Source organism: Littorina saxatilis, linkage group LG14 (genome assembly GCF_037325665.1).
Source record: "Littorina saxatilis isolate snail1 linkage group LG14, US_GU_Lsax_2.0, whole genome shotgun sequence".
Taxonomy (NCBI): domain Eukaryota; kingdom Metazoa; phylum Mollusca; class Gastropoda; order Littorinimorpha; family Littorinidae; genus Littorina; species Littorina saxatilis.
In genome coordinates, this window is record NC_090258.1 from 10,324,944 (window position 1) to 10,350,591 (window position 25,648).

The 25,648-nt window shown below is 41.6% G+C and overlaps 2 protein-coding genes across 3 annotated transcripts in view; one reads left to right on the top strand and one right to left on the bottom strand.

Moving 5' to 3' along the window:
- Nucleotides 1–2,863, top strand: part of LOC138947079 (contactin-like) — a 49,393-nt gene extending 46,530 nt beyond the window's left edge. Inside the window, exon 28 of the mRNA XM_070318517.1 lies at nucleotides 1–2,863. This exon is cut by the window's left edge and continues 4 nt beyond it. Within this exon, the coding sequence (XP_070174618.1) occupies nucleotides 1–112 (112 nt within the window). The 3' untranslated portion in view covers nucleotides 113–2,863.
- A 2,010-nt stretch (nucleotides 2,864–4,873) lies between these two features.
- The window catches only part of LOC138947080 (SWI/SNF complex subunit SMARCC2-like), a 52,691-nt gene continuing 31,916 nt past the window's right edge, over nucleotides 4,874–25,648 (bottom strand). For both annotated transcript variants that reach the window (XM_070318520.1, XM_070318518.1), the window contains exons 16-24: nucleotides 24,151–24,361; nucleotides 23,035–23,310; nucleotides 19,402–19,472; nucleotides 18,353–18,511; nucleotides 16,878–17,114; nucleotides 14,175–14,309; nucleotides 13,213–13,363; nucleotides 11,737–11,988; nucleotides 4,874–6,109 (exon numbers count right to left, since the gene is read on the bottom strand). In XM_070318520.1, the coding sequence (XP_070174621.1) occupies nucleotides 6,045–6,109; nucleotides 11,737–11,988; nucleotides 13,213–13,363; nucleotides 14,175–14,309; nucleotides 16,878–17,114; nucleotides 18,353–18,511; nucleotides 19,402–19,472; nucleotides 23,035–23,310; nucleotides 24,151–24,361 (1,557 nt within the window). In that variant the 3' untranslated portion in view covers nucleotides 4,874–6,044. The remainder of the gene's footprint in view (nucleotides 6,110–11,736; nucleotides 11,989–13,212; nucleotides 13,364–14,174; nucleotides 14,310–16,877; nucleotides 17,115–18,352; nucleotides 18,512–19,401; nucleotides 19,473–23,034; nucleotides 23,311–24,150; nucleotides 24,362–25,648) is intronic.

Sequence of the window (25,648 nt, forward strand, 5' to 3'; positions counted from 1 at the left end):
CATGGTGCGATTCAACCCAGAGACGAGTGAGGTCATGGCTTCGGCAACTCTTCTCAAACCTTCACTTATCTGCATTGTGCTGTTTTCTGCAGTCTCGCTCTATCAGGTTTAAAGAGATATGACATTGATTTTTTTTTTAAACAACCAAAACTTCATTTTTGACCTTCTCTTTCGAAGTTAAGTTTCTGACATCAGAAGCAAGTTTAAAAAAGACATCATAATGTGAATGATGGTGTCCTGCAAAAACTCTGCCACTTATTCTGCATTTCTCCTAAGGAATCTGCATTTCTCTTAAGGAAGTGACAAAGAATTTCAAGAACAAACTTTGTCTCGATGACTTCAACATAATTATGAGCAGTGGAAAATTAATGGTGAGGTCACTGCCAGGCTGTGCATGTATCGGTATTGTATGTCATTAAATGGTTCTTTCTTCACAGTCCTGCACTGTCACAACTCACTTTTCAAACAGAACAAGCTGGGAGCCCGGTAGCTCAGTTGGTAGAGCACTGGACTTGTGATCGAAAGGTCGCAGGTTCGAATTCGGGCCGGGACGGACACGGGTCAACTTTATGTGCAGACCCAGAGACGGAAGCCATGTCCCACCCCCGTGTCATCACAATGGCACGTAAAAGACCTTGGTCATTCTGCCATAAGTGCAGGTGGCTGAATACACCTAAACACGCAGACACCTGGGTAGCGCGACTCCGTTGCTGCTAGCTTTCCACTGGGAGGAAGCGACCCGAATTTCCCAGCGATGGGACAATAAAGTAATGAAAATGAAAAAAAAAAATGAAATTATCGTGTTGCTTATTGCTGCCTTATGTATGCATGAATCTATCAATATGTTTTGATTATGACATCCATTAATTAATGCTTTCTGTCTATTTTTATGTGTAAATATGTGAATGAAATCCATCAATTAATACTTTCTGTCAATTTTTATGTATAAATATGTGAATGAAATCCATCAAATAACGCTTTCTGTCTTTTTTGTGTGTATGAATCTGTTTTACTTATGAAATCCATCAAATAATGTTTTCTGTCTATTTTTATGTACGAATATGTTTTACGTATGAAATCCATCAAATAACGCTTAATAACTTTTTTTTTAATTTACTGATTGTATTATTTCCTGGTTCATATGTCTATTTTCCTGCAGTGTTGTATGTGTGGTAATGGTGTGTGTGTGTGTGTGTGTGTGTGTGAGATAGCTAGAGAGAGAGAGAAAGCAAGACAGAGAGAGAGGGAGAGAGTTTGACTGTTTGAATGCATTCGTGCAGCAAACTGTATGTTCTTGCATTATTACACCCCCGGTATAGGGGTGTGTATAGGTTTCGGTCGATGTGTTTGTTTGTTTGTGTGTTTGTGTGTTTGTGTTCGCATATAGATCTCAAGAATGAACGGACCGATCGTCACCAAACTTGGTGAACAGGTTCTATACATTCCTGAGACAGTCCTTACAAAAATTGGGACCAGTCAAACACACGGTTAGGGAGTTATTGGTGGATTAAAATTATACAAGAACTTATAGAGGGACATCTTAATGGTCAAAGGGAAATAACCATTCTCACTCAGTCACTGCCACCAACTGAGAAGGTTATTTCCCTTTGACGGGGGTGTTTTTTCTACCTCGGAGAAATTTCTTGTTTCCATGTGCGCTCTTGCTCTTGTTCAAATCAGTGAGTCTGTTTGTTTGTATGTCACTGCTGATGCTGACTTTGTACACTTTGAAACACATCTGTGGAAATAATGTGATTATATGAAGCTGGTACTGTACTGAATTGAATAGTCGTGTTAAAGATCCCGTTCCTCGAGATACTTGATGACATTGTTAAAAAGTTGTTTGAGGTTTTGTTCAGGTCTCATTTTACAAAATGTTAATACTGCACCTGTCGTTTTATGTTATGTGCTTAACGAATATTTTTTCTGCGTAATTAACCATTTTCTGCATGAGTTTCTTTAACTGTACTACTTGTATTATGAAGGTTTTTCATTACATGTTACCATCTTGATTATTTTTCCCCATAATGCTGAAAAGATTTCTTCAATTATTAATACTGTATTACAGAGATTCATATTCCTTAGCAAATTTGCCAAAAGGACCATAAAAGTTCAAGCAATCTTCAGAAGTCAAAGGCAGTTAGTATCATTATTTTTCCCACGTTGTAAAAAATATGACAACTCTACTGAATTGACAGCTAAGTTTTCAGTGATGTGAAATAAGTTTTGGAGTTTCAACAAACAACATCCCAAATAGAAATCGTTTTCAGACTATACCGACCGTTTTGTTTCATCTAATCTATATCTATATATGGCTTGTGTGTGTGTGTGTGTCTGTCTGTCTTTCTGTCTGTTCGCTATGCACGGCCAAAGTTCTCGATGGATCTGCTTCAAATTTGGTGGGCATATTCAGGTAGACCCCGGACACAATCTGGTCGATGAAAATTTTCAATACGTGCTCTCAGCGCGCAGCGCTGAACCGATTTTGGTTTTTCTGTACATCTTCCCAGATCCATTCCCAGTAACTCTTCCTTATCTTCTCCAGTGTTTTGCGCGTTTATCTCCCTTCCTTCGTGTTGCGTCAATCGCGCACGGTGCGCCACTCACCTGGCAAAGCACAAGCCGGGTATTCGGCTCTACTTCTTCCCGGCAAAGCCGGGTATCCCGGCGAAGCGGGTAATCATCTATATTATATATTGCTTTGTTTTCCTGTCTCTATTAATGTTTCATGTATTTGACAATGAAATTCATTCTCCCTGCTTTTTCTCAAATCATGCATGTTCACTCTAAAAGTATGTTCCTGTAAAGTGTAATACATGTACTGTGTCATAGTTTTCTAAATAAACATCTTTTGTAACGAAAAGAGTTTTTGTTGTGTGTATAAAGAGCATACATATTGTAGTGTATGACACAGATTTCAAACCCCATTATTTCACATTTACACTGAGTGAAAAACAAGAACCCAATTCTGTACCATTCAACCATGTATATTTCACACTTATACACAAAACATGAAAATACATTTACACACAAAACAAAAACAAAAAAATACGAAAAACAATTTTGACATGAATGAGTATCTACAAGCAATAAAATGTGTTTACACATCAGACCAAACACGTAATGTCACACACAAATGTAGTCTGCTAAAATATTTAATTGTAACACTTATAAAAAAAACACCATTCCTGCTGATTTTATGCTTCTTGCTGAGCTACACAAGATTCTCCCTTCTCAGGTAAACGACCATGTAAACCACTGTCAAGAGCACCCTTCCACATTGACACACACACACAATCAACAGCCTCAAGATGAAATATTTCTGGTTTTGAATGCAGAAGAACTGGCTGGAAAGAATTATTTGTTCAATAAAACTAGAATGAGAGTGTTACATTATGCGCAACAATCCGTGCACCGTCTTACCAAGCAAAGGGAGCTAATGCTCTCGCGGTCTCTTTTCTGTTCAATGGCGCACGAGTAAAAGCCAACCGCCATTACTAGCTGTTGATTTGCTTTGTTGGTATGAGAGACGAAGGAAAAAACATAACATTGTTGATATCTGGCAGTGAGAGTTTAATTGAAGAGAGCTTGGGGCCAAACACACAACGGTCTGCACAACTCTTTACACATCATTACACACACAATTTCACAACACAAACTAATCAAAACTGAAAATGCCTGACAAATATTCAGATAAACACAAGAACATGAAAACTAAAGTCAGATCTTGCACATTCCCCATACACCCACCCCCAACTCCCCCCATTTTTTCTCTCTCCATTTTCAGCCAAGAAAACAGCACACTCTCTCCACAGAGTATGTTCTGACAATGACAACAAATGTGGACAGCTGCACAAGTACCATTAGACGCACCACACATGTACAAACTCTCCACTAAAATATTCTTGACAGCTGCACAAGTACCATTAGACGCACCACACATGTACAAACTCTCCACTAAAATATTCTTGACAGCTGCACAAGTACCATTAGACGCACCACACATGTACAAACTCTCCACTAAAATATTCTTGACAGCTGCACAAGTACCATTAGACGCACCACACATGTACAACCTCTCCACTAAAATATTCTTGACAGCTGCACAAGTACCATTAGACGCACCACACATGTACAACCTCTCCACTAAAATATTCTTGACAGCTGCACAAGTACCATTAGACGCACCACACATGTACAACCTCTCCACTAAAATATTCTTGACAGCTGCACAAGTACCATTAGACGCACCACACATGTACAACCTCTCCACTAAAATATTCTTGACAGCTGCACAAGTACCATTAGACGCACCACACATGTACAACCTCTCCACTAAAATATTCTTGACAGCTGCACAAGTACCATTAGACGCACCACACATGTACAACCTCTCCACTAAAATATTCTTGACAGCTGCACAAGTACCATTAGACGCACCACACATGTACAAACTCTCCACTAAAATATTCTTGACAGCTGCACAAGTACCATTAGACGCACCACACATGTACAAACTCTCCACTAAAATATTCTAGATGACAAGACATTGCAACCTTTCTCAAATGCCAAATTGTAGGTACTGAATTTGAACATGAATGAAAGAAAAATACCATGGTATATACAATGAAATGTTACTACTGGTGAGCACAAAAGCACCGTAAGAAATGACGTCACATGTTAGGCCCCCCCCCAAAAAAGTCTGTTTACGGTATCCCGACCGACCCTATTTTTTCGCGCGACCCTAGACTTTTTTGGGGGGCATTTGGCAGGAAAAAAAATTTTAAATACAAATTTTAAAAAAGGCTGTTTTTTGGCAAAATAACTTACAAATATGGGGTTTTTTTTAGAAAAAAAAAATGTAAAAACAAAAAATTCCCGCCCTACCGACCCTATTTTTTGGGCCTATGTTACCGTAAACAGACTTTTTTGTTGTTGTTGTGCCTTACATCAAATGAGACAAGTTACAATGTCATACGGTAAAAGAAATAATCCTAATGTCAAAAGGGAAGTCATAAAAGACAGCTTACAAAAGAATGCAAGAGCAATGCCCGATTGATCTTTTTTTAAAGACTGAATTTTTTGTTTGTTTATTTGTTGCTTAACGTCCAGCCGACTACGCAGAGCCATATCAGGACGAGGAAGGGGGGGATGAAGGGGGCCACTTGTCAAGCGATTCCTGTTTACAAATGCACTAACCCATTACTTGTGTCCCAGCAGGCTTTAGTAAAACTAAATTAATACCTACTGGAAGATTACCAGTTTCCAGTATGTTAAAATAGGCTTAACCTATCTACTGCTGGACTTACATCAGAACACTAACAGATTAAACTATACATGAATCGCGAGACAAGCGGCAAGAGAAGAGATTTTTGGAAAAAATACAGGTGAATGAGCAAGAAGGCAGAAAAAAGAAAAGAATTCATGAAGAAAAAGAGAGCATGACAGGAAAGAGGAACCAAAAATCTACCTAACAGCAAACTAGAAAGCTCCTGCGGTTCCAAAAACAGGAGGGGCTTTTAATTTCATAACCGCAGTGCCCCACTGCGGGAGTAAAGACTGAATGTGCCAATGACAAGCCTTACCAGTGTACACTAGCAGTCAAGTCAGTATCATGATCATTATGATCAATTTGTCATGACTACAATTACCAAATGCGTAGGCCTGATTTTTTTCATCTTCACAAACAAGAAACAGGCGTGAATGAAAATGTATATAATAAAATATTGATATACAACCTACATATGATGATGAGTTATTGAGTGACAACTGTCCAATGTTCAGTTACAAATGAAAGAAAAAATTAGTTTAAATTTCAAGATGTGAGTGTGGCGATTCTTTGTTCTTTGCTGACGGACAATGAAAATATTTTACTCAATTAAAATTCTATAATACATGTGAAAGACCATGAAAAGGAACCAATAACATGATGCTGAAAGATGACAAAACAGAAACTAAACTGAATTTGAATGCATGATATTTATGCGGATGTCACAACGACTGGTGATATTTGAGGGACAAAACCTCTGGCTGCATGTTGACAATTATTTCGGTGGAGCAGGGGACTGAACTGCAGCTGTTTCTGATCCTTCACTTGGAGTTGCTGGCCCTGAAAGAAAAGCAAAAATATAATAATAATAATAATAATAAGGGTATTTATATGGCGCAAATCCTAATATAGTTCTAAGCGCATTAAGTCTTGGCACAGGTTTGCAGGAAAAAAGTTATTCCTTCCCTTGTCTTTTATTCACATTTGGCACTTGTGTCAAACACTAAAAAAAGTCTGAATTCTGCAAAGTTTCTACAACCACACACAGGCACACACAAACATGCCCGCACATGCGCACACACTCGCTCTTTCTCTTGTGGCTATTTTTAAGTGCATTTCAGTAGAATGCAATCTAATATTTTTGTATAAAAAAACATGTCCCATATAGCTCACGGATACCACAGAGAACGTAAAATCAGAATAGTCAGTCAATACAAACTACAGTCCTCAATCCCAAGTCTGAAAATGTATATGAAAGAAGGGCTGTCTAAGAAGGAGCTTGAATTCAACTTCTGTTTTACTTTACGTACAGATAAGTATTTTATTTGTAAATAAAATTTTGCTCACTCCATGATATTAAGATTTTCATCATAAGCCTCGAAGAGACTTTGACGAAACAGAATCACGAACTAGTAACACATCAATCAATATAAATTTTGCCTAAGTGATGGATTCCATGGTAAACAAAGCACTGAGGAGTCATGCAGTTCAAGGCGTAAAACACTGTAGCAAATTCAGAAGGATGCATGGCTCTACACTAAGTAGAAAGACTTAGAAACATGGTAATAAACTCAACTAACTATATAAACCTTGAGATCTCTATCCTTATTTGGGTGTTTGGGGGTATTTGATATTCTAATTTTTTATTCACACTGCTCATCTAATGAAAATGTATTGATAATGCTTTCATCGACTAATAAACAGAGTTAGAAACAATGCGGTTTCCCTTTCAATGAATGATAATCAGCGTACATGTAAATACACATTTCACCCCAATAAGTCATGCAATCTTGGCCTGTTTCTTTCCTGCAGAGTACAGAATCATGCCGCGCTCTGCCGGCAAACGCCTGACAGAAAACGCTACTTCAAGGATCTACTAGCATGCAGTGTAAATTCAGACCACTCACAGTATTCCAATCCAAATCCATTGATAAATCTAAAACTTGGTCCAGCAGGGAATTGAAACTTGTTAAGATCTTCTATGCTAAACATAATGGTTCTTTGTTTCAAGCTCTTGTCTTGTCTGTCTTTACAAAACACTGTGTTAGCATAACATTAATGGAAAGGAGGGGGTGTGGGAGGAGGGGGGGGTAGAGGGGGCTTCTTCTTCTTCGTCTTTATTTATGGGCTGAAACTCCCATGTACACTCGTGTTTTCACACAAGTGGAATTTTACATCTTTGACTGTTTTTACCCCGCCATTTAGGCAGCCATACACTGATTTGGGGGGAAGTGGGGACTAAGGTGGGGAATTAAAATTAATACAATCATTTTGACAATTTCTTTAGATGTATAGCACTTTCTTTTTAATTCCATGCTAAACAGTTAGCATAAATATTCTAACTTGTTACAAGAACGCCAACATTTACACATTTTCACTGAGAAATATGGACTCATGCCAACTTGTACAGATCTATAGAATGCAGGCAAGTGTTAAGCACAGAAAACCAAAGAACTTCTACTACTGTCTGCAGAAATTTAGAGAACAGCGCAAGTGAATAAAACTTTAGTCTTTTTCACAATGCTGAGTTATCGGCATGCAGATGTGAATGATTTAGTGTGCAGTTTTCCTGCAAATGAATTTAAGGCAAATCCTGCCACAGACTGGAATATTTCTAGAACAAGCACTGCTCAAAACACAGGGCTATCCTCCATTAGGGTATGCAAACATTTCAATGTTACCGAAGTAACAGGGAATTTCAGTCACAAACCAAGTCTCAACAAGTAAGGACAACATTTATGTTTTCAATTCACATACTTAAAGGTGAACATTTGATATATATGCTGTCGTTGTTATGGTAAGTAAAGAACTCGTTTGTCTTTAGCATTGTGTGTTTAACGAGAAGTCAATTTATGTTTGTTTTTTAGATTTATTTTGCAAATAAAGGCTTCCATGAATCTACTGAATTTCAAAGTCAAAAGGATAAAGGAGATGAGTATCCATACTGCCTGTTTGAATAACCTGCCAGCACCAGGCTTCTCCTATTACATTCAGCTAAAACCTTCATCATAAATATGGAGTACACACCCACCAAACCAGAGGTACATATTCCTTCACATCTCCAGTAGATATGTATAAATTAATCGATACTGCGATGCATTATTAATACTTGTCCAGACTTGGGAACCCTTGTTTTGCACTTGGAGTATTCTCAGGCAAACTTGGTGTATTTTCAGAAAAATGAATACTCCACACAACATTTAAACATCCATGATTCAAACATGTTTCCAGGGGTGTACCTTAACTTTTTTTGCTACCGGCCAAGGGGGCCGGTAAGTCAAAAATTGAACCGGCCCCCCAAAATCCCAACCGGCCGGGATTTCTTACAACCGCCCCAGTGGCTCGTCGCGTGCTAACCACATACACAAAAGACGTACATTCATACTTATTATGCATACTTGTGGATTTGCACTACTAATAACTACCACAAACACACACAAAACTTGATGACTAAAATGCTACATTTTAATATAATGATAATTAACCTTGTTTTAATAAAAAATTTAAAATAAATGCCGCCACAAAGAAACAAGAAATCAAAACAACATTCACACCCTGTCACACAATCACACACTAAACCTCACTAAAAGTTACCCCCTTTATGTACCCCCTACCACACAATTTACAAAGTAATTTACTATGGAACTTTACTTACCACATAAACACACACTTTAAACAAAAGAGTAAATCAGCAATTTTGTTTAATTTAAATTGTTTTTTGTTGTGTAAAACCAAGTATAAAAAGCTGACAACAAATTTTTTTCTAATTTGCTTTTTTTTTTTTCTTCTTTTTTCTTTATGTGTGTGTTATTAATATTACTGTTAGATCAAGCAGAAGTATAAAAGTTGCATACGAGCCAAATTTACCACAGCTTAAGTCATAAATAATCAAAAGCATTATATTTCATTTCTATTTCTTAATGAAAACAAACAGATGTTCAGATTTCCTGATCCTAGAATTGTTTACAGGTGATCTTTATGCTTTTGATTCAAAAGAGTTGCAGAGTTGCACCCCTTATCCTATTGTTGAAGGTCTGTCTTTTCTTCTTTATCACATAATTATATTGGATCGGTTTTTTTTGTTACTTCCTTAGTTGAAGGGAAATAATTGACAGCAGTAGTACTGTCACTACTTGTACTAAGTTGGTCAGCAAAGCTGGTGTTAACATATTTTAGAAAACGGTCTTAATGAGTATCCCTGCAGTCAATGACCTATACATTTTCCAGAAACTGGATCAGTGGTACATAGCAGGCACATCAAAGGAAAAATACAGAGGGGGAATATGTTTGCTCTGGATGGGGGTGGTAGCTATTTTGACTGCTGATGCAATCGCCAACCGCTGGTGGCACTGGAGGGGTGATGACACGGTCAAGTGAGGCGGAGGGGGGTAGCTGTCTAGCCAATGTGTCTGGCCTTGATTGGTGGTAGTCCTGAGTCCTTCTCAAAATGGGGGAGAGGGGAGGATGAGTGGGCAGTAGAGAAGTGACAGATTTTGAGATCACCCGCGAGAGATATTTGTTCGCCGGCCGTTCCGATTAACTACGTTGCCTAACAACTTTGTGCTTCAGCGAAATTTGAACCCGCCCGGCGGGTGATTTCAGAGGAATTTCGAACCCGCCCGACGCGATTAGAACCCGCCGGGGGCGATCAGGCGACCGCCAATATTCAGCCCTCTGTTTCACAAGCGTCCGTCGCACCGTTAAATTAAGTTTACCAATACATTTAAAACAAATGCTTCTTTCAATGTTTACTGACAAAAACTGTAATCATGTGTCAAAATACTGGATCGGCTTCGGGATGTGCTTGTGAAGAAAACCAGTCAAGGAATTTTTCTCGTCATATTTTTCCCCACTGATCGTACTGCTTGTATATTATAAACAATCATGCATACAAAATACGGCAAAATCGTATGGGTTCCCAGGTCTAGGTACATAGTACTTCACATCTCCTGTATACATGTATAATTTGATAGATACTACGATGCATTATTAATACTTGTCATAGTGTACACCCAACCACGAGTAAGGCCTGTAAGAAACATGGACTGGCAACGAGACAAACACACGGTGGGAAGGGAGGGGAGAACAGGAGTAAACCTTGCAAACGACGCTTGACAGTAACACAGACCAAGATGACTCAGCGGGAATTTCAACCAGCGTGCAAGCATAGCACACACATGTACATCAAACATGCATGAGCAAACACGCACTCTCTCTTGTTCAAAACCTTTCTCTTTACTCCTTCCCGCCTGGAAAGTATTTCAACTCCATATCCAAATTTGATGAAAAGCTTCAAAGCGTCCAGTTTGCATGAGCAAACACTCACTCTCTCTTGCTCAAAACCTTTCTCTTTACTACGATATGCTTGGAAAGTGTTTCAACTCCTTTAAATTTGATGAAAAGCTTCAAAGCGTCCAGTTTGCATGAGTTAACACTCACTCTTTCTTGCTCAAAATTCTTCTCTTTGCTCTTTTCTCTTTATGTTTTAACTCCTTCTTTAAATTTGATAAAAAGCTTCAAAGCTGCCGGACAATCATTACAAGAATATCTCATCAATGCAATGCAAAGGCAATTTCAATCTGTGTTGTATTTACTATATCCCCAGGCAATCCATTCAAGGAAGATTGAGTTTCAAGGAAATAACTAACGCCGGCAGGTTGAGGGTCAGTCTCAGAGCCCCTAGTGGGTTTTTTTGGGTAACAGCCCAATAAGCTGAAGCATTTTCGCCTTGTACATATGAATTTAACCCCCTCTAGTGAAAGATAAATTGTGCATGTCAAGAAAACACTATTTTGTCCCTCTGCCTATTTTTAAATTATTTAATTTGCTTTCGTGGAAGATTTGGATTGCCTAATCCCCCAAACCAATCCTGCGATATAAAAGAGAAAGCGAGGAGGCCATTTCAACTTGTTTTTTCTCACCAACCCAACCAACACATGGATCCTGCAATGCAAAAGGCCTGTGGGGTGGGTGGGGGAACAGGGTCACACAGCAGAGGAGAAAACAAAATGTGGGGAAGTCAAATTCAGGCGATTAAATGAGCGTAGACGTTTGACAGGTTAGAGCGCCATGCCAGGACCAGCGACCATGCCTCAAAGCACTCTAACCTTGACCTTCAACCTCCGAAGGTTGCGACCTTGACGGAAGTGTAGGAGGAGGAGCGAGAGGAGAGGCGGACCTGGGTTGCTCCGACCCAACGGGACGCTCGGGCTCCAAGTGGGGAGGCTGCAGAGAGGCTGTGGAATCGTCGAGAGTCTGACAACCCGCGCTCTCTACGCTTCTGGGCACAGCGTCGCTCTCTGTCAACACAGGAGCTTGGGGGATGGTGGGGGGCTTGGGGGAGGGGGACGCAGAGGGGGAGGGGGCGGACATGGGCTCAGACTTGACTTTCACGCTCTCTCCCCCCTGCATCGAAGGACTACTACCTCCCTTGGCGGAGGGAGAAGCGTGCGACATATCAACCCCACCTGTGGAACCGGCCGGCGTGGGAGGCTGAGGGGGCGGAGCCTGCGAAGAGGGGGCGGAGCTTGTGGGTGTGACTGGCGCAGTGGGCGGGGCCGGCGAGCCTTGACTGACAGCTGTGGCCTGCACCTGGGGACCCTGTGGGGGGAGGGGGGAGCCGTGCATGGCGTAGCTTCCCTGGCCGCTGACTGCCGCCGCCAGAGCTGGGTTTTGAGACGCTGCACTGCCTGAGGCGCCTGAAGAGGCTGCTTGACCGCCTGTTGGAACACAAGGTGGGTTATGTGTTACTATTGTAACGAATATGGAGCAACTGGTAAAATTGCATGCATTTTTACAAGAGCTATCTTGCAATTAAACACAAACTTACGAATTTTGCATCTGAGTCACATACAACTAAATGTTGATAAAACTAGGTGATGTCACTTGTTAATATCCACCCTCTGAGCCCAAACAAGCAAGACTCAACAACTCAAACAGGCACAGTGTATCCACCCTCTGAGCCCAAACAAACAAGACTCAACAACTCAAACAGGCACAGTGTATCCACCCTCTGAACCCAAACAAGCAAGACTCAACAACTCAAACAGGCACAGTGTATCCACCCTCTGAACCCAAACAAGCAAGACTCAACAACTCAAACAGGCACAGTGTATCCACCCTCTGAACCCAAACAAGCAAGACTCAACAACTCAAACAGGCACAGTGTATCCACCCTCTGAGCCCAAACAAGCAAGACTCAACAACTCAAACAGGCACAGTGTGTCCACCCTCTGAGCCCAAACAAGCAAGACTCAACAACTCAACCAGGCACAGTGTATCCACCCTCTGAGCCCAAACAAGCAAGACTCAACAACTCAAACAGGCACAGTGTATCCACCCTCTGAGCCCAAACAAGCAAGACTCAACAACTCAAACAGGCACAGTGTATCCACCCTCTGAACCCAAACAAACAAGACTCAACAACTCAAACAGGCACAGTGTATCCACCCTCTGAGCCCAAACAAGCAAGACTCAACAACTCAAACAGGCACAGTGTATCCACCCGTTCTTCTTTTGCATTCCTGGCCATGCTAGATTAATAACTTGTTCAGGCAAAGTCTTCTGTCCGCCCAAGTGACTCTGCCCCTCCCAACACCTTGTGGGCTGCACTGGGCCATGTCTGGCGTCTCTCCACCCATTCAAAAATAGACCATGTTCGGCAATAACTCCGTCGTGTTTGTATTGGGTTTGGAAGAGTAAATATCCTTGCCAAAACCTCTGCCAAACATTGGAAGGGTCACACAGTCCACATGTTTCCTACACACCCCTTGCTAGTGATTGGCCCCCTCCAATGTTTCCAATGCCCCTTGCTAGTGATTGACCCCTCCAATGTTTCCAATGCCCCTTGCTAGTGATTGGCCCCTCCAATGTTTCCAATGCCCCTTGCTAGTGATTGGCCCCTCCTATGTCTCCAACTTTCCACAGGACATTTTCATCCTTACCATGGTCCGGTGAGGCAGTGGATGGATGCTGTCTCTGCTCGGCTGCCAGCTGCGTCATGGCGATCTGTCGAGCGCGGTACTCAGCTGCTCGGATCTGCTCCAAGTGAAACTGCTGTCTCTCCTGCAGCAGCTGTTGGCGCTGATACTCCAACTGAAACATCATCATCATCATCATCATCATCATCATCATCATCATCATCATCATCATCATCAAGAAACTGCTGTCTTTCCTGCAGCAGCTGTTCGCGCTGATACTCCAACTGAAACATCATCATCATCATCATCATCATCATCATCATCATCATCATCATCATCATCATCATCATCATCAAGAAATTGCTGTCTTTCCTGCAGCAGCTGTTCGCGCTGATACTCCAACTGAAACATCATCATCATCATCAAGAAACTGCTGTTTCTCCTGCAGCAGCTGCTGGCGCTGATACTCCAACTGAAACATCATCATCATCATCATCATCATCAAGAAACTGCTGTCTTTCCTGCAGCAGCTGCTGGCGCTGATACTCCAACTGAAACATCATCATCATCATCATCATCATCATCAACATCATCATCAAGAAACTGTTGTCTTTCCTGCAGCAGCTGTTGGCGCTGATACTCCAACTGAATCATCATCATCATCATCATCATCATCATCATCATCATCATCTGCTGGCGCTGATACTCCAACTGAAACACGGTAATTACCAAGTGTGAAGGGACTTGCTGGTGTAAACTTGAATAATAGGATATTGAAGGTTCAAGACCCTTCTTTTTTTACCTCTCTTCCCAGTAACCTAGTGGTTACAAACCCCAACATCAGCAACACAAAACTAATTTGAACCACATTTTAAAATCGTAGTCTGGACTTAAATCCTAAAAAAAATAGTAATAAGATTACTCCAAAATAGTAAGGGTAAACAGCCCCCCCCCCCCCCCTCTCTCTTTTCCCCCCTTGTACTCACAGCCTCTCTCTCCCTGTCCATGATGGTTTCCAGCTCCTCAAAGTGTCGCAGTTTGATCTCCAGTTTCTTCATCTGCGTCTCCACCAGCAGAGCCACCAGGGACTTGATCTTACGCTCCTCCACCGCCGCCAGGTGCTGAAACAACAGTCAACATACAGTTACATTGCAAAATAAGCCCCAGGCAAACATATTTGGAGTATTTATTATAAAAATACTACTAATAATAATGACAGCTTATATAGCACGAACCACAGTAAACAATGCTCTCCGCGCTATACATATCAACTATGAATACCGTACTTTCCGGGTCATAAGGCGCGACTTTTTTCCTCGAGTTCGACCCCTGCGTCTTGTATAACGAAGCGTCTAATCCGTGTATGAAATACGAAAAAAATCAAAGAGACCACCTGAGTACCAGTCAAACAACTTGTGATAATGCATGTTTCAGCTACTAGGTACTGCCCTGGCCAAGTTTCCTCGAGCTCTCAAGCCACCCAGCTATCACAATGCCTGCCTTTGATCTGGCCGCACACACAGAGCACACATAATTATTTCCACTCTGTTAAACTCGGTCACTGACCGGTCACTGACCCGGTGCAGGAAGTATTTCCTCTCTCAGATATGACAGGGGAACCACCTCTCATAGCAAAAACTGGGTCATTGACCCCTGGGAAGAAGGTCGTGTCTATAAACAAGGCCACCCAGCTATCACAATGTCTTTGATCTCGCCGCACACACAGAGTTCGACTCTGTTAAACTCGGTCACTGACCGGTCACTGACCCCGAAGCAGGAAGTGTTTCCTCTCTCAGATATGACAGGAACCACCTCTCATGGCAAAAACTGGGTCATTGACCCCTGGGAAGAAGGTCTATAAACAATGGACCTGGCTTTGATCTCGCCGGCTTATTTTCATTCTTCGACTACCGGTATACTTTTTCAATTTTGGTGCGCCCTATCGGCCCCCTGCGTCCAATGGGTGACTGGATTACAATTTTTTTTAAAAAGAAGGGGGTGCGTCTTAGATAACGAAGCGCCTTGTCACCCGGAAAGTACGGTACTTATACATCAAATCTTTCTTTCTTTCTTTATTTGGTGTTTAACGTTGTTTTCAACCACGAAGGTTATATCGCGACGGGGAAAGGGGGGAGATGGGATAGAGCCACTTGTCAATTGTTTCTTGTTCACAAAAGCACTAATCAAAAATTTGCTCCAGGGGCTTGCAATGTAGTACAATATATTACCTTACTGGGAGAATGCAAGTTTCCAGTACAAAGGACTTAACATTTCTTACATACTGCTTGACTAAAATCTTTACAAAAATTGACTATATTCTATACAAGAAACACTTAACAAGGGTAAAAGGAGAAACAGAATCCGTTAGTCGCCTCTTACGACATGCTGGGGAGCTTCGGGTAAATTCTTCCCCCTAACCCGCGGGGGGTTATACATCAAATACAGATACAGATACATTCAAACAAAATAAACATATAGCAAACACATTAGCCACTTATGGACAATACCATGCAGATAGATGCACAACTCACAATAAATCATGTACATGTACTTTGAACATTGGACAATCTCAACATAAAACACTCAATCTCAACATAAAACACTAAGTATGGACATCTCTCTGTAACATTTGGTTTCTGTTACTGTGAGTGATTGCTTAGAAAGTCTTAGATGTTTTTCGTCCAATTCTGAACTGTTAGTTAACCTTTTAACTACCATACCGCCCGATACCGCCCGTCTTCCGCCATTGCCGCCATTCCCATACCGCCCGATACCGCCCCTCGCCGGTGTAGCGTCTGTTTCGGTTGTTTGCGGTTGTTGTGCGCGAGCAGTAGTAATAAGACGGTTGCAAATGCATTGTGGGATTGTCTCACTTCCGCCTTGTTTTTTCCCCATGTGCTTTCGATCTCTGTGAGAGTTACAATCGATCTTTTTTCACCAAATTTGTTGGGCGCTTGGTGCCGACATGACAGTGATCCTGATTTCATGACTATGCTGGATTATCTCCACGAAAATAGACATCAATTAGAAGATTCTGGCTTCGACATCAGCATTTCTGTGAACACTGCTGATCTGACCTACTTTGATCGTTCAATGAATATCAACAAGTGACAGCGAAACGGATGATATACCGGAGCAACAAGTAAGCGTAATTTTTCAACTTTATTGACAGGTCAACAGGTAGATAAATCATGATAACACTGCGACATACATACCACCAAGAAGAAGAACACATACTCTTTGAAGTTTGATCCCTATCCAATAACATACCAATTTTTTTTATCAATCTGACAAAGAGAAACTGAGTAATAATAATTTAAACACGCATACCCGTTTTTGACCGTCTCTGCTCAAAATAACTTGGGAGCTGAGGGAGTCTACACAACAATAAACTTGGTAGTTAAAAGGTTAAGGAGATGTTTTTTTGTGTTTCAAACCGCCTGACACTGCAAGGCAATTTTCCTTGTTTTTTTAAGGACGAGTGATTGCTTAGAAAGTCTTAGATGTTTTTCGTCCAATTCTGAACTGTTAGTTAAGGAGATGTTTTTTTGTGTTTCAAACCGCCTGACACTGCAAGGCAAATTTCCTTGTTTTTTTAAGGACAGTAAATTCTTTGCATCTACAGCATTGTCCCCACCAGCCGTCCTCCCCCCCCCCCCCCCCCACCCCCTTCCTACTCTCTAACCCACCTTGGCCTTGACAGCAGCAGCAGACAGAGCGGCAGCGGCGGCCGTGGCAATGTTTGCCCCTGCCCTGTCTTTCGTTGCCACCGCCACTGTCATATCAGTTATCTCCCCTTCCTTCTTCTCTTCCTTCGTCTCCGTCGTCTCCTTCTTGTCTTCCTCGCTGGGCTTGGCTGGTGCTGCGTCCGACGTTTCTGCTTTGTCGTCTTTCTTGGCTTCCGTGGAGGCTGGCTCTTCCTTGTCCTGAAATAATTATGACATAAATATCAATATAAATATATGTTGATTACCTTGCCAGTATCTTGCAAGCAAGTTTCATCGCCTATTTTAAGATAAGTGCATTATTTGTATCATAAGTGTTTGTCTACCTAAATGACCACTGGGTCGACGTACTAGTAAATTTAACGTTTTGTTTTGTCTATAATGAAACATTCCAACAACCTACAATTCTTGTTTTTCTGATTGTGAAATAAACGCTGAAACGGAGCTTGAAACGCAAACAAGCTTATCATGGGTACAGTTGTGTATCTATATTTTAATCGCTCTTGATACACACAACAACAGTAACTCTCCCTTACTCTGTTGACATTATTGTCAGGACTTATTTCCCTTTCTTTCAGGTGCTAACCCAGGTGTGTGCATGTTTTGGTGTAATCATCCACCTGCACTAATGGCAGAATCTTCTTCTCGATCGCTTACATGGCAAAATGATCGAGGTCTTTTACGTACCAATTTGGTGACATTCTTTTACAACAAGAAGGGCAAAGCCCATACGACTCACATGCTTTACACATTTTTCCTACCAAAATACATGTGACCTTGACCCAAGGTCAAGGTCATCCAAGGTCATGCAACACAAAGCTGTTAATTCAAGACATAGGAAGTACAATGGTGCTTATTGGCTCTTTCTACCATGAGATATGGTCACTTTTAGTGGTTCACTACCTTATTTTGGTCACATTTCATAAGGGTCAAAGTGACCTTGACCTTGATCATATGTGACCAAATGTGTCTCATGATGAAAGCATAACATGTGCCCCACATAATTTTTAAGTTTGAAACAGTTATCTTCCATAGTTCAGGGTCAAGGTCACTTCAAAATATGTATACAATCCAACTTTGAAGAGCTCCTGTGACCTTGACCTTGAAGCAAGGTAAACCAAACTGGTATCAAAAGATGGGGCTTACTTTGCCCTATATATCATATATAGGTGAGGTATTGAATCTCAAAAACTTCAGAGAAAATGGGAAAAATGTGAAAAATAGCTGTTTTTTAGGCAACATTTATGGCCCCTGCGACCTTGACCTTGAAGCAAGGTCAAGATGCTATGTATGTTTTTTGGGGCCTTGTCATCATACACCATCTTGCCAAATTTGGTACTGATAGACTGAATAGTGTCCAAGAAATATCCAACGTTAAAGTTTTCCGGACGTCCGGACGGACACTTTTGCTTCGCATGTGAGTCAAAAATAGAACTTACCTTCTTCTCTTCTTCTGGCTTGTCTTCTTTCGTCTCTTCCTTCTCTTTCTCTGCATCGTCCTTTTTCTCTCTTTCCTCTTCTTTCTTCTCTTCTTCTTTCTCTCCTTCCTCTTTCTTGGTCTCTACTTTTGAGTCGGTTTCCATGGCTTCTTCTTTTGACTGTAAGGTAAAAGGATTGCATGATGCGAAAACTACCACATTTGTTTTGAAACGATCTTCCTCAAATCCAGACTTTCGGATCTGTCATGCACATATTTTAAATTCCACTGATGGCACATGACAGCCAAAGAGAGCAACTCTTGATAAAGTGAAAGAAACTCTTTTTCTACAAGCTTTCCACATTGTTGCGATTCTCATTTTCTCTGTTTTGCCATAGATAAGATTTCTTGTTCAGTGGTATTCATCAAGTGAATCCCTTTAAAAAAAAAAAAAAGACACTCTACTCTGCTTGACCAATCTAAGGGGGTTGATCGTACCCAGTCCCATGTATTGTGCCGACAAAGCAGATCAAGTGCAAATAAAGACTGCTACAGTGGAACTCCTTTTTAAGACCCTTTTTTCTGATTTTCTGTTCATAACCACTGTAACTTTACCCCCTCTGTCAGAGCTGATTTTCTGTTCATAACCACTGTAACTTTACCCCCTCTGTCACAGCTGATTTTCTGTTCATAACCACTGTAACTTTACCCCCTCTGTCAGAGCTGATTTTCTGTTCATAACCACTGTAACTTTACCCCCTCTGTCAGAGCTGATTTTCTGTTCATAACCACTGTAACTTTACCCCCTCTGTCAGAGCTGATTTTCTGTTCATAACCACTGTAACTTTACCCCCTCTGTCACAGCTGATTTTCTGTTCATAACCACTGTAACTTTACCCCCTCTGTCACAGCTGATTTTCTGTTCATAACCACTGTAACTTTACCCCCTCTGTCAGAGCTGATTTTCTGTTCATAACCACTGTAACTTTACCCCCTCTGTCAGAGCTGATTTTCTCCGTTTTTTCGTAGGTGGTCCCACTGTACATTTTGTGCAGATGAATGTCTGCCTACCTTTTCCTCTTTCTTCTCAGCCGACTCTTCCTTCTTTTCGTCTTTGTTCTCCTCTGTCTTCACTCCTTCCTCTGAAACAAGGATCAGCATCGTTATCTTCATGCGTTCACATTTACACAAACATCAGCCATACACCCACATCATTGACATAGGTGGGAGGGAGAGTCATTGGCATAGGTGGGAGGGAGAGTCATTGACATAGGTGGGAGGGAGAGTCATTGACATAGGTGGGAGGGAGAGTCATTGACATAGGTGGGAGGGAGAGTCATTGACATAGGTGAGAGGGAGAGTCATTGACATAGGTGGGAGGGAGAGTCATTGACATAGGTGGGAGGGAGAGTCATTGACATAGGTGGGAGGGAGAGTCATTGACATAGGTGGGAGGGAGAGTCATTGACATAGGTGGGAGGGAGAGTCATTGACATAGGTGGGAGGGAGAGTCATTGACATAGGTGGGAGGGAGAGTCATTGACATAGGTGGGAGGGAGAGTCATTGACATAGGTGGGAGGGAGAGTCATTGACATAGGTGGGAGGGAGAGTCATTGACATAGGTGGGAGGGAGAGTCATTGGCATAGATGGGAGGGAGAGTCATTGACATAGGTGGGAGGGAGAGTCATTGACATAGGTGGGAGGGAGAGTCATTGACATAGGTGGGAGGGAGAGTCATTGACATAGGTGGGAGGGAGAGTCATTGACATAGGTGGGAGGGAGAGTCATTGACATAGGTGGGAGGGAGAGGGAGAAAGCTACTTGAAAGCACAAACACAGAGAAATCTCAGACAAAAAAAAGAGAAGAGAAAATTAGCGTACATATCCATTATTTCAGGGCAGGGAGATAGCTCAATCGGTAGCGAATTGGCTTTGAAACCAGTTATCGTCATAGGCGTGGGTTCAACCCTACGTTTGGCAAGGGATTTATTTCCCAGAGTCAACTTTGTGCAGACTCTCCTCAGTGTTCTAACAACCCTGTGTGCACGCATTTCCAAGATAAAGATCCCAAGGACACAGCCTCAGGCCTTGAAAAACACAGATACACGCACTCAGTGTTCGAACAACCCTGTGTGCACGCATTTCCAAGATAAAGATCCCAAGGACACAGCCTCAGGCCTTGAAAAACACAGATACACGCACGCAGGGAAGAAAAATTGGGTAATGCGATTCTGTCACTGCACACTATCCCCAGGGTTAGCAGCCCAAATTTCCATGAGGATATTCCGAAGGACAATAAGATTTACCAAATACTTCTTATAATGTACTCAGACCTGTTTACCCTAAACCCGAGGCAAGAGTACTTTCCCCAAAAGTTGAGTGTATTTTTCAAAAAGTTGGTGTACTTTGCAAGGAAAGCCATATGGGGTAGGGAAAATGTACGCGTGGGTGCAAACGTGTTTGTGTAAGAATAGCATGTCTTGTGAACACCTTCAGAATTTAACTCCTTCCAATACAACAGGAATAAAACAATTTTACTTACCTGTCAGTTTATAGCATTATAACCAGTGTCTTCCAAACAGATTGATAATGAAAAGATGAAGTTCGTGAAATAACATCTGCGGTTGACAGTGGCAAGTTCATTTTTACAATCATCTCAGAAAACATTGCTTCAGCGCGGACTACAGCCTTTTCTTCTGGCAGGATTTGCTTTGCGGGAATGAACTTCATAATTCCTTAGCAGCTTTCAGCGGATTTCTTTGCAGCAACCTTGTCCAGGTGAGTTTTAGAACTGCAGTGTCGTTCGATGTCATATTTCCCAGCACTGATGGGCATCGGAGAAATCTGATTAACAATACTTGCAGTGTGCATGACTTTTTCCCATAGTAGACTCCACAATTCCTGGCTCTTTCTTATATTTCTCCAAGAAAATCTGCTGCTTCTGCTGTTTAGACTTGGTACAGTCATCCAAAACTGGCACATTTTTCCGCTTCATTTTGCCACGATTGTCCAGACGATCGCACGTGCCAACAACTGAACAAGGTTTCCACCAGCTGAAGACTCGCTGTCATGGTTATCTCCCTTCGACCGAAACCGGTATCAGTTGTACCATTCCATAATCAGCACACCAACACCGGAAAACGTATTCTAGACTTTTTCTTAGGCGTATTTTGTGCGTGTGTTGCGTATTTGCATACCGATAATAATTTGGCGTACAAAATACGCCCAAATCGTACTGGTAAACAGGTCTGTGTACGGCTTCTTAGGGGGTGGGGTGGGTATACATTTTTCTTATTCAATTTCTTTCAATTTGACAAACTGACTGTTAGTTTTAAATCATACATAGAGAAACAGTAACAAACTTGAACACTTACACACAAATACCAACTGCTCAAACACAAAACCAAACCACTCATACTGTGTGTGAGTGAATGAGTGAGTGTGTTTGTGTGAGTGTGCGTGTTTGCATGCGTGGACGAGTGCTTTGTTGTTGCACATCGCCATAAGCTCTTACGACAAGGAACGACTATTAATTCTTCATTATTATTATTTGCAGTAGAAGTAATAGTATCGTAGTAGTAGTAGTAGTAGTCGTACAGTGGTACTCCCGACGAACGACCCCCCCATCAGAGACCCTCTCCCTTCTCAGACCTCATTCTTGCTGACGGATTAGTTTTGCTATATAAATCACCCCCCATGGCCGACTCCCCCCAGAACCCGATTTGCGACCGACTAGTTGTTACAATTTGCGACCTTGTAACGACATTTTCAAATCAAAACCTAACAAAAAATCGTAACGTTTTGCTTGAATCTCTGAAAAAAGATCGCAAAAATCACTCGGCCGGAAATATAACAGACGACGCGTTTAGGTCTCGATTGCGCATGTCCGGCGTTCACAATTTTACGATCCCAACATGCCCTTTTCTTTGTCCACTTCCTTTCGAAAAATCAACAAACACACGCGCGAGCATCAACGATCTTCTTCTTCGACCATGGCTTCGAACTCTCCTTCAACTTCAAACGCTCAATCGCGCGGAAAGAAGAGGAAAATTTTGACTCTGGAACAGAGGATGGAAGTGGTGAAACGGAGCAGTAAGGGCGAAACGGCAATTTCGATCGCGCGGTCGTTTGAGGTAGGAAAAACTCAGATTCAATCGATCGTCAGCGACCAAGAAAACGTGGTCAATCGATGGGAGACCGGCGAAAATTGTGAAAATTAAGAAAGACCACTTGAAGAGAAAGTCTCAAGCTTCTCAGACTTCCATGAAATCTTTCTTCAAACCAGTGTAAAATGTGACAGGTGTATAGTCCTCTTCCAAATACTGACACCCATATGAACATAAACTCTTTTGACTCCCAAATATTTTTTTAAATACATGTAGAGGATACAATTAAAGTAAAAAAAAAAAATAGAAAAAATACATACCTCTTGCTTTTTATTGAATTAGATTATCAAATTAATTCACCAAACCACAACTGTAATTATGCCACAACTTCGACGGACCCTGAAGGTATTTCTCTCTTTCTCTCTGTCACTGATTTTTTCTCTCTCACTGTCTTTTTCTGACCTGACCTCACCCCCCCATGTAAGACCCCCCCCTTTAAGACCTAAATTTGTCAGATTTTGGGAGGTCTTACATGGGGAGTACCACTGTAGTAGTAGTAGTAGTAGTAGTAGTAGTAGTAGTAGTAGTATACAAACCTGAGGGCTCTGCAGTGGTACCAGCGATACCCGTCTCGCTCAGGCCAAACTCGGGCGTAACCTCTTTCCCCGCCTTGGATGCCTCTGTCACCATCTTGGTGTGGGCGTCGACCAGGGTGGGTGGGACCTCGTCCTTCATGCGTGAAAACTCGTCAAGCGCGGCCTTGGCAGCAGCGCTGGCCACTCGGGGGTCGACCACAGAGGCCAGGAAAGCCACGGTCGACATGATGGGGTTGCCCGACTGGGAGAATGGCACTGGCTGGTAGGCAAGAGGACCTGGTGAAGAAAAAGAAAAATAATTTTTTGTTTTAGCTGAATGAAAATAAGTTAAACAGCTAACCTCAGTATGGTGGAAAAGCTGTGTTAATTTTGTGCATGAGAAAATAGCTCTAATTAGAAGAGACAGGTGTATTTCAGCTGCATATTTCAAAGCAATGTGTTTGAACTGTGACCCTTCTTTTAAGCTATGAAATTAAAACCTACTTTTCAGTACAATGGATAGCCACGGAACAATGACAACAGCAACATCCTAAAATCAATAACCACCACCATCCTAGAATGACTTCAAATGCCAGCCCTAAGAAAAAGTTTATAGTCATTCTAAGCTGTAATTATCAGGTTAAATGGGGGAGGGGGGGGGGGGGGGGGTGTGTGTTTGAGGAGCACGTAGAATAAAAAGAAAAAAATGAGCACCCACAAAGCAAAAACAAGTGAGGATTACAATCGTGTAAAACAAGAATAAAAAAAACAAGAACTGTTGTTTATTAAAACGTTTAATTATTGACACACAAAAAAAACAAAAACCATTTACAGTACGTTGACCCAGTGGTCTTTTGATAAGTAGATAGACAGGCAAAAACTTATGGTACAAATAATGAACTAATCTCAAAATTGTCAACGTATTTCGTCGACATAACTTGCATGCAAAAAGCTGGCGAGGTATGTCTCTCTGTTTTGGGATTCATGTAAAATAAGATACACAGATACAAGATACAAGATACACAGATACAAGATACAAGATACACAGATACAAGATACACAGATACAAGATACACAGAACATACTTAGAAGGTCATGATGATGAAGTTTCATCACAAACAAAAATTACTCGCTCACCCAAAGCCCCGCCGTGGTCACCCAGCTCGTCCTCCAGGAAGCTGTCCTCGATGGGGAGGCGCAGGAACTGCAGGATGCACTCGTCCTGCGTGCGGCTGCCCACGTGTTCACACACCTTGTTCCAGTCATCCTTGTGCATCTCCAGGGCCTCCAGCAACAGCAGCGTCTCCTGGTCTGTCCACTCTCGCGACTTGGCCGCTGCACCCTTCTCCTGTAGGACAGGGATTGGTAAGTGGTGAGTATATAGCAAGGGTTAGGACAAGGACTTCTCCAGGGCCTCCATTAACAGCAGCGTCTCCTGGTCACTCCACTCTCGCCACTTGGCCGCTGCACCCTTCTGGTGGACAGGGTGGAAGAGGTTAGCGGTCAGTTTGTACATGTCTTTTTATATTTAGTCAAGTTTTGACTAAATATTTTAACATCGAGGGGGAATCGAAACGAGGGTCGTGGTGTATGTGCGTGCGTGTGTGCGTGCGTGCGTGTGTGTGTGTATGTGTGTGTGTGTGTGTGTGTGTGTGTGTGTGTGTGTGTGTGTGTGTGTGTGTGTGTGTGTGTGTGTGTGTGTGTGTGTGTGTGTGTGTGTGTGTGTGTGTGTGTGTGTGTAGAGCGATTCAGACTAAACTACTGGACCGATCTTTATGAAATTTGACATGAGAGTTCCTGGGTATGAAATCCCCGAACGTTTTTTTCATTTTTTTGATAAATGTCTTTGATGACGTCATATCCGGCTTTTCGTGAAAGTTGAGGCGGCACTGTCACGCCCTCATTTTTCAACCAAATTGGTTCAAATTTTGGTCAAGTAATCTTCGACGAAGCCCGGGGTTCGGTATTGCATTTCAGCTTGGTGGCTTAAAAATTAATTAATGACTTTGGTCATTAAAAATCGGAAAATTGTAAAAAAAAAATAAAAATTTATAAAACGATCCAAATTTATGTTTATCTTATTCTCCATCATTTGCTGATTCCAAAAACATATAAATATGTTATATTCGGATTAAAAACAAGCTCTGAAAATTAAATATATAAAAATTATTATCAAAATTAAGGGGGGACAGGGTAGGCAAGCACTTTTTTTATTTATTTTGGAAACAGCTTGCTGCTTGTTTGATTTTTGCAAGCAGAATAACCTAATTAAGGGAAACCATTTTAAATTTTGAGTGAAAAGCAATTTTTGGGGGTTTTATTCACCAAAATGTGAGAAAAACGTTATAAAATGTGCTTTTTTTAAAATGTTGCAGTTTGTGAACCAGTGCATGTTTTGATCCAATTTTTCTTCTTTGCAGCAATATGTGTGTGCTTAATAATTCTGTGTATCGAAAAGCATTTCTAAGCAATATATTATTTTAATTTAGCATTTTCAGTTACCGGTTCAGTTCTGATAAGAAAAATACATGAAATCCTAACTGTCAGACTCATAAAAACCCAACCAATGCACTGAACTCTTATTCCATACACAGAACTGATGCTGTACAACTCATAAACAACATATACAAAAACT